The 9,966-nt window shown below is 35.3% G+C and overlaps 1 protein-coding gene across 1 annotated transcript; it reads right to left on the bottom strand.

Annotated features, from left to right (window-relative positions):
- Nucleotides 1–2,198: 2,198 nt before the first annotated feature.
- On the bottom strand, nt 2,199–9,179 carry LOC128187849 (T-box transcription factor TBX2b-like). Its single transcript, XM_052858481.1, has 6 exons — nt 8,609–9,179; nt 6,718–6,985; nt 4,719–4,865; nt 4,023–4,099; nt 3,735–3,904; nt 2,199–3,616 (listed from the first exon to the last, which is right to left on the bottom strand). The coding sequence occupies exons 1-6, from the start codon at nt 8,944–8,946 to the stop codon at nt 2,673–2,675; spliced, it is 1,944 nt and encodes a 647-aa protein (XP_052714441.1). The 5' UTR covers nt 8,947–9,179; the 3' UTR covers nt 2,199–2,672.
- Between the last annotated feature and the right edge of the window lie 787 nt (nt 9,180–9,966).

Raw genomic sequence — 9,966 nt, 5'->3', positions numbered from 1 at the left:
CCCATTAATTTAATTAATACCACTTGAGACGACTTGCTTTGAAAAAAAAATTAAAGGATTTTATATTTATTAAAAGAATGATTTCATTATCTGTAATGATACTTCTAAGATATCTAGAAATTACCGATTAATATGTAATAAAATTTAGAATTTATTAAGAATATAATTAATATATTAGATTCATAAAAAATGACAAATTGTTTTTTTTTAATATTAACGAAAATAATTTTTATTTTTTCACTGATTTTAAACATAGAGATCTTTCAATAATTATTCGTGAAAATTTCAATCAAAGAAGACACAATTTTTAAGAAAATGTTAAACGCAATTTTTCAAAAGAATTCTTAAAATTTATTAAGGGAATTTTTATATGAAAAAAAATTTGAATAAATAGAGAAATTATGGCAAACAGTCATGGCTGCCTCCTCTTTGTTTGGATATGTTGGGAGAAGCCTGCATGGTCATAGCCTTGGTCGACAGATGGGGCTATGGGGGTTTGACACACGGAAATCAAACACTACAATTCAACTGCAATTATTGTAGTATTTCTTTGCTGAATTTTGACAACCATATTTGAAAATACGGACACTATCGCTGTTAATAGTGTTAATAGGAGCATTGGGAGTTGGAAAAATTGTCACAACTTTGTCTTCGATAACAAAGGATATTCTGGACCAAAATATGGTTTTCATTTCAATGGGTTCAAAATTTACATGAAATTTCCCGCCCCTTCAGCCGCTGCTAAATCGCTACCCAATAACACATATTCACTGTTAACAATGTCCAAATTAGGAGGAAAATTGGGTCTTTTTAGTTCATTTCCATAAAACAGGACTTTGAAAAATTTGATACTGTGTTTAGCAATATCTTAATCCTTCCAATGAACTAAGGACGACACGCTTCTGGGAATCTTCTGTACGCAGATTTTCCGGATTTCATTGATTTTTTTTAAGTCAAGAGACTGTCAAGAAAAATTATCTGCTTGCTATAAGAATGAATCTTATAGATCAATATGTTTATGTATAAGTTAAAATACAAAAAAATCCCTACCACGCAAACTAATGTATTTCTACATAGAAATAGTCCATCTAACTACATGTTCCAATCTTTTAAATTGGTAAAAATAATATTAATTCTCATCATCAAAGTTATGATAGAAATTAAATAGATTAATTAATTCATCTTTTTATGACCTTGGTGTTAAAATTTAGTTGTCAACATCTTTTTTCATATGTTGAAAATTAAAAATATGTAATATGGTTTGATTTCTCTATTTTTGTTGTATTTTGTTTTTATTGACGGTTTGGTTTTTCTTAAAATAAATCTTACAAGAGTGAATGAAAATGGTTGAATCGACTAAAATAATTCCAAATTACATGTTCCTTGCTTGACATACAGCACACAGAACATATTGGCAGAGTAGAAAGGGTCATATTTTATCTGGTTTTTCCCTGTGAAGGGGGTATATTACCTAAGAATTCTTTTTTGGGGGCTATCATGTTACGACAAAATATTGCTGACCCGCACCATGCTACTATACAAACCCAGTTGTGGGCGAACCACCAAGAGCTTTGGGGGACGCCTCGCTGGTTCCTATTCACCAACCTGTCGATTTATACACCTGCAAAAAATTATCTACCACGTCCATTGAAACTAAGGTGAACAAATTGTAAACGACACGAACGGAAATCTGAACTCTAAATAGTCGAGCCATGTTGGCAAAGGGTTGAAGAGAGACCCTCTGATTTCTGGAAACAAAGGTCGCTACACCGAGGACTTCTATCGGTGTGAACATCGACCGACTCCAAAAGACCTCTTGCGCAAGATACGGGTAGATAAACAAAGATAGCTATAAAAGGTAACAAAAGACCTAATATACCGTACACTTGCAAGGTATGCAAATTAGCTTTACTATATTCGTATTGCAATTTTGAAACGGGATTAAAAGAATTTACAAACATTTAGTCTACTTATTTTCTTCAGACCACAGGTGTATCTCAAAATCTGCTTTTCTTTCATGTACCGGTAACGTATATAGTACTTCACAAAATCTAGAAAACTATACACGTGAACATAAAATTTTCTCTCTATACTGCTCTCTGTCTATCAAAATCATGATGTAACTTTAAAGCATCCTTTGAAATACAACTGTTAACAGCTAAGAGTTCTTAAAAGATCAACAACAGATTAAAACTGTGTATGTTTTCAGTACTTTTATTTTCATATTCAAAGGAACGAATTTATTGCACTATGCCCGTATGAATATTAAAGAGCCCTGTTACAACTCGGCAATATTGTTACGCCAAGTGAGAAGAGAACGTAATGAAATATAGTAACGATTTACATACACAATGGTAACAGAGAAAAATAAATCAATAACAATATACATGTATACTTATAGTAACAATTCGATATACAATTCCGAAAAAAAATATTCATACTTCAATCTATACAAATATACAATGCTCGTATGAACTATTTTCAATCTATCATGTTTCAATCATAATTTTTTAAAGACCTCTATCAAAGACTATTGACTAGAAAGCAACACAAAACATGACAATTATCATTTCAATGTATATCAAAACAAATCATTATACGACAAATAAAAAATCTTAGTTATGTTATATCACCCGTTGTTTTTTCAATGTAGAGATTATAGTGTAAGGCTTTTATTTTTCTAAATGGCTGTGCGGCATCATTTTGCTGCGATCGAGTCCGGTCAACATCCGTTCCATACTTTGCAGTTCACTACTTCTACTTTGAGTGTCAAAAGATGAGGGAATGTTTAGAGACACGGGACTACGATTTTGGGGTGAATGATGACCATATCCATGCGTACGTGGTGAAATCAGGTCAGGGGTACAACCAAGTCCCAAACCGGAAGTGTTTGGGGAGTTTGAACTGGACATTGTTGTTTTTGTGGATGGTAGGGAATAAGGTGTAAATCTTGGACTGGTGCGAGATGTGAACATTGGTCCGATTTGGGTCCCTTGTGCGTGAGGAGGAGAGAAAGAGCTGCTTCCTGTGAATGAACTTCCGGTAGAGTATGCCGGTTGTAAAAGAGTCTGGTTATGTGGGGAGAGGGAACTCAATGAGAGCGACAACGGGTGTGCGGGTGGTAAACTGCTAATGTCACTTTGTCCAGTGCTGAAAAATGGAAGCTGCGAAGAAAAGGGAGAGCTTCCGAACATGTGCCCAAGAGGGAAAGGCATCGAAGACGGTGAAGAAAAAAGCCCGTTGGATGGGTACATGAATGGAAACATTGCGTGTGTGGCGGAGGGTTGAACCACCGTAACATTGGGTGGTTTCGTTGGTTCTTTGCAGATGCTGTCAATGGGGGAAGCACTAGAGGATAAGTCTGGTGATTTCCGGCGATCATCACGGATACTTTCGTCACTACTCTCTCCTTCGTGGTCACTCAGACTCTTGAATGTAGAATTGCTGACGTCGGACCGGTTAAACTCGTCCCCCCGGGTCGGTGACGGTGATTCCTCCCTTTTGCAAACTTTTTCAGTTTCTGTGGGGGATGCTGGTTTCTCGCTGTCGAATAATTTGACCGGGGATTCAGGTCTCTTGGGTGAACTTGGAATTGCAGCACTAATAAGTTCTTGTTCTAGAAGAGAAAAAAATAAATCTTATTAAAATTTGTCAATTTTAAATCAACTTCTAATACTGTTTAAATCATAAAAAAATTATTTGAAGGCGAGAAGTTATTTGGATAACTTAATTACCAGTTTTATTTAGGTTTTTGAGCTGGTTAGCAGACGACACATCGGTATGCATGTCGTCTGTCTCATCGACACAGATCTCTTCGTTGTCTTCGTCGTCACTCTGGGCGTCATCTGAGCGGGATTTGTCTGGAGATACCAACACTGACTGGCCATTTTGTGTGATCACCCTTCTAATGAAGCAGAGAGAAAAATGATTTTAGTTATATATCTTAGCATATTGAAATATTTTGAATTGTTAATTATTGGTTCATTTTTTTGAAAACTGTTAAAGTTGCAATGAAGGCTTACTTCTTTTCTCTTTTGCCTGCGCCAGTATCCCTGAAACCTTTGGCGAAAGGGTTATGGTCAATTTTCAGCTGTGTGATCTGAAATTGAAAATATGAAATTAAAAATTATGAAAGAATTTAGCCATATGGGATATTATGGCTCACAATTCAACAAACAATTCAAATAATCACAATAAGCATTAAATGCAATCAGGCACACCAGAGCCTGGAATTTTCAATCAAATGGGGGACTGATAGCCGATTTGGTGCTTCAGAAAATATACATCTACTGTGTGTTCTAATTAGTTGGTCATTAGGCGCAATCACGGACATGCCTTGTATACGTAGCGCGCACGTGTCGGGCGCCTGGCCGGACCCAAGGAAACACATTGTGATGGGACTGATACCACAAATCGCGTTCGATTTGTTTGAACAAGGTGTCTGCCGATAAGGGTTCTTTGGTCTCTCTTTGTAAGAAATCATGTACACCATCCCCCCAAATGAAGCAGAGCCAAACATTTGTTTCTGTAAGTGATAACATGGCTCTGGTAGGGCTTCGTTAACCGTCTCTGTCACACGCTAATTTCTCGCTAATTAATTGCGATGATGTCCACTCCGAGTCTGGTGTGGTCATCAAAAGAATATTTGGGGGTCTTGGATCTGTGTAATGTAGCGGTTGTCGTGTTTATGATGGCGACCGGAAGATGGCGATAGTTACCTTTTCGTTTTGATACGCTGTGACTGCAAAGAAATCTGTCTCTTTAAAGACAAAAGTCTGGAACGTAGAGTAGGGAAGCTTCAGAATATCGTTGGCCCGGACTAAGTGAAAACGAGGCTGGTACTTGTGCATGGAATTCAGGATCGTCTGCAAAAATAATAAGTCAAAAAATAATAATAAATTGATATAAATATCTATGAAATTTGCTTCTAGGTAAAACTAAACATGATTAGCAAAGCATTGTTATTTCAGTGTTAGATTTTGTCAAAAGCGCATTAATCGGGCGCGATGTGTGATTAATCCCCCTAATGTTGTCGCTGGGAAGACTCTATTTGTTATTTTTTAGTTCACTTTCAATGAATCGAAATTCTCGGGGTGGCGACAAGGAGTATTTGTCCCTTACAAGATATTAAATTGTATTATTACTCAGAGGCGTCAACGTTAGTAGTCCTTTCAGCAGTTGTTCGGTCATTCGCATATATGTGGTAAAATTGGACGTCTCTCTAACACTGTTATCGCAGCTTTATCAAATCTTTGTAATCCGCCCGTCTCAACCCAGGCTAGCAGTTATATCAAATACAAATTAGGGTGTCATTGCCAAGATATTGTCCGTCAACGATATCATGTTAATAAACTCCCAAGCCTTTGATCGAATGGGAAGAGAATTATCCATACGCAGATGCAAATAGTTCGTCTAATTACGACAAGCCCGACACCCCGTCCATTGATTGGAGCGGGGTAGTCTTACAAAAAGCATATGCAAGCCTATGTAAGCGATTATTCTGCATGAATTCAGTCATTCTCCGGTCTTTTCATCTTGTACGATCTGTCACAATTTAAAAGGCGAATTGATTTGAACCCGGCACTGCATATGAGCCGTGTCGAATCCTGCTACCATCCAAACTTTATGCACAACCTTGCAAAAGATTTCCATTACCGATAGAACGTATTTCTCCCGCTGACCAACATCATCGCGACATTTATGGAGGTGGAATTACCGGATTGTTTTCTAGGATCTTTGTAATCTCGCAATCACATTGAGCTCGCTCCAAAAGCGCGATTTTCCCTACTCTTATTTGGTCTTAAGTGACGATACTCGGAATTATCAGGGAAACTCATTTGCTAAAGTTAACGGGTCTTTTGTATATAAATGACGTGTTTAAGGAAATTTGATTGGGCTTCTGACAATATGTAAATGGTAGAATTAACAGTAGCATGCAATGTTCGATTACATGTACTAGAGAGTCTTTTAACGTTTACACCATTGCTCTACGTTGATTCACAATATGAGGAAAGAAGAGTGGAAAATATTTTTTTTATATTAAACAGATGGATGGATATAGTAATTTAGAATCAAAAATAGAAATAGAATACATGTGTTACATTAAAGTTTTAAAATTCAGAGAATTTAAAACTATCTATAACAATTTAAATTCAAAATAAATTCGAAGACTATTTTAATACAAGATTAAAAAGTGGGCTTGCATCAATTTCTATTTCCGTGCATTTGAAGATTTTTTTCACAAGAAAGTTTCATTAAGAAAATCTTCTCAGGAAGCGCAATTTCTGCCTAATTTATACGGTTATTGCAAAAGCACATGCCTACAAATTCAATAAAGCTAAAGATTGTCTACAACATGAAAGGTGTATATTAAATTAATCCACCCCTTTGTGTTCCCAGGACCAAATTTCTTTTATCGTCCTTATGAGTACCGCGGGTTGTAAATAGATTTTGATTGCTGAGCGCATCCCTCCCTTTCGGGACTCGTTTGACCGCCATGGTGAACTTGGGTGTAGTATCCCTCCATTGTTCTAGGTGACTATACCACACGTAGGGCCGATCTATTTGCGGCATTTTTGTAACTGAATTATATGTAATATACTAACAAATCTTGCCCAGGTGCCAAATAGACCCTGATTGCGAAAACCGTTCCTAATCGAATTTCCTACGCTCAAATTAACAAATTATTCTTATGGGATCAAAGTATATTGTACTTACAAAGCCGTGCTTGTCCGAAATGTTATTGGTCAGTTTCAGCTTATGGAAGGAGACCACTTTCTGCATCCATTGTTCCCCCGTGCTTGGGGAGTCGGGGTGGATATACATTCTTTTGGGCATTTCTGGGTCGGCTTTTCCTGCCACCACCCAGCGGCTGTTGTGAAATTTGTATCTACAGTCATCAACGGGGACGATGTCCATCAACAGAATATATTTTGCTCTTTTGTCCAATCCGGAAACTCGGACTTTGAATGGGGGAAACATGCGTCTGTAAATAAACAAAAAATATATATACTATTTACTTTAGTTGATATATAAACATTTTAGAAATCAATGATAAAACATGTGATATATTTCAAACTAGATATATAATAGTAAGTAAAATAATATTTTTAATATTATACTAGTACTTCTCTTAGATATTTATTGAAGCAGATATTCTAAATATTTTTGTTTGTTCAATATTGTGACAGTATTCATAAAAGTACTTATTTTGAATTTGTAGATATTATTTAAATAATATTTTTTGTATAAATGTTTTCTCTGTGACTCTTTCGTTTACTGTAATGGATACATGTATAATATGAAAAATCTGCGACTTTTTTCACAGGGGATTTCGTTTTAATTATTTATAAAAAATAATCAATGTAATCGCATATTAATAATATAGACGAGATTTATGGTGCTGTAGTGAAATGAAGTGCCATTAACACTGGTTGCAGAAAGGAAATGATATGCTAATTATGCTCCTTAGTTTAGATATACCAAGTACATGTCAAAACTCCCCCCGCTGTTAAATAAGAGGCTGAGAGAGACATATCGTACGTTTATGATACGGTGTGATCGGTTGGCAATAATAGCGAGGATTATTTTACAGTCATATGGCCCTTCAGTCAAGAACTTGTCATCAATGTATCTTAAGTAAGAAATTAACTCGGGAGCGCATCCTTAATCCTACCCGGGCGCGATCTCCGATAAATCATAAACCCCATCCTCACCCCTAGCTCGATAAGAAATGACCACGGCTGGTACTAGTTACGACAGTATTCTGTGGGGTGACACTAAGCACAGTATCGTAAAATATTAACGAGATTAAGTATCACAGATCCTGTTTTTAAATGTGATTGTGCATTAAGCTTTTCATAGGATGAACGCTAATGTAAATTGATATGTATACTTTATTTTTCTGTGTCCATTAACCCTACCCATTTGCTGACATCAGATAAAATATAGATCAATCGACTTTTTCCATATTTGTTCATTCAATTTAAAGTTAAATAGAATACAACTAATGAAAAAATAAAGAATGCATACAATAAAAAAAATACTTTGCTTGGCTTTAATTTTCAAAAGAATTTAAAAAGCAAAACATGTTATTTAAATACTGGCTTGTTTTCATCATATGTTTTAATACGTATTTATGATTTTTACCTTATTTGATTTTTTGTTTTTGTATTTCACTGTTATTGTTTATTTATATTTCATTTTAAATATACAAGGAATTGTATTTCACGTGTAATATAATATATGCCCAGATATAAAATTAGAATTATATGATTTTGAAATAGAAATCTCATGAAATAAGATATGTATATGAATAAAGGAAGGAATAAATTTTTGAATTAATTAATAAAAACGAAAATTTGATGAAATGGTACATTGTAGATATGTAAATAAACAAACGAAAAATAAATAAATAAATAAATAAATAAATAAATAAATAAATAAATAAATAAATAAATAAATAAATAAATAAATAAATAAATAAATAAATAAAATAAAATCAATTTGTCAGATGCAAATTCAAACTAACAATAACTAATACAACAGATCAGGTTATACTAATTATAAGCTCTATATATAGATATTACTAATTCTATAAATGTTATACCTTCCAGATTTGGTGATGACCATTTCGGTGCCGATTTTGTGGAACTGGTCCCACAGGTCTTTGCCTTCTAACTCCACTTTTGGGTCGTCATGGACTTCAGTCTCTGGGGGTTCCATACCTCTGAGATGGCGAGACCCCAGAGAGTGCAGCATATCTGCACCCAGGGGATTGCGGCCCAGCTTTGGGAGGAGGGAGGCTGCATATCCCGGGGACTGCAGGGCTATGTTGGAGAGATATTGTTGTTGGGCCAGGAGTGACCCATAGTCCGAGGGTCGGTGCAGGAAAAACGGATTGTAGGCCATGGGTAGATTATCCGTGGTACTTCCTTGAAAAATCATGGAGAATTCTTAAGAAGTTTCTTTTTCACTTTCTCTTATGTCACTCAGTTTGTATTCAAAATCACAAGCATAAGTCCGTCATCACACAGATACGTCCAATTCAGAGAATGCACGATGAGCTTTCGTGTGTGGTATTTCAGTGGAAATATATCTGTATCATTAATTGCTACTAAACAATCATTTAAAAACACGAACTTGATAACATGTTATAAAGCTCGATACTTATACCACTGTTTTCGCTACATTGAATTTCAGGTGCAATGTTTTTCACTTGCTGATTTTTCATTGGTCGATAAACCTGCATGTTTCACCCCTCATTAAAAGTAGGCGGGGCGTAGTGCGATCTCGCGATAGCAGCACAGCGCCGCGTGAGATTACATTGTTTCTTTTGACAGGTGAAGAAAGCAAGAGAAACATGTATGCCACGCCCCCCTGTCGCGCTGGTCAACATACCGGAAAGCGAAAAAAATCACAACTTTCTATATTTCGTTTGGTTTGTTGTGTATCTATGTTATTGTTTGTTTACTGAAATAACCTAAATACATGTAAATATTATATCGGGAATCGTTTTCTCTCCATAGCATTATCGAGAGCATGAAACGAAAAAGAAATTTTTGCAACAATAACAAAATAAATATTTTACAAACAATTTATTTTTAATTTAACATATTTGTTGAAGATATTTGGTAATATTTGGTGTTTTGTATTTTGAAATTTTAAATATTTACATGCATGTACACCCACGATTTTTCTTCTTTTTAATTTTGACACATGAATTAGGAAACAAAATGCACAACTGTTAATGAAAATGCATGATCAATGTAGAAAAACTTGCAAATTTTTTATTTAATATATCATTTTTTTATTTTCAAAAAAAAAATGAAAAAAAGGATGGGATTAGACCACAGAAGGGGCAAGTTATCGTCGCGACATTATTAATCTTGGACGTATCCAGACTCGCCGTCATTTATAACTGTTACTTTTTAACCGTGGACATGCTCCAGACTTGAGCGAGACATG

The sequence above is a fragment of the Crassostrea angulata genome, chromosome 6 (genome assembly GCF_025612915.1).
Source record: "Crassostrea angulata isolate pt1a10 chromosome 6, ASM2561291v2, whole genome shotgun sequence".
In the NCBI taxonomy this organism is placed as follows: domain Eukaryota; kingdom Metazoa; phylum Mollusca; class Bivalvia; order Ostreida; family Ostreidae; genus Magallana; species Magallana angulata.
Note: the sequence above shows the minus strand (reverse complement) of the source record. Positions and strands in the feature narration are given on the sequence as shown.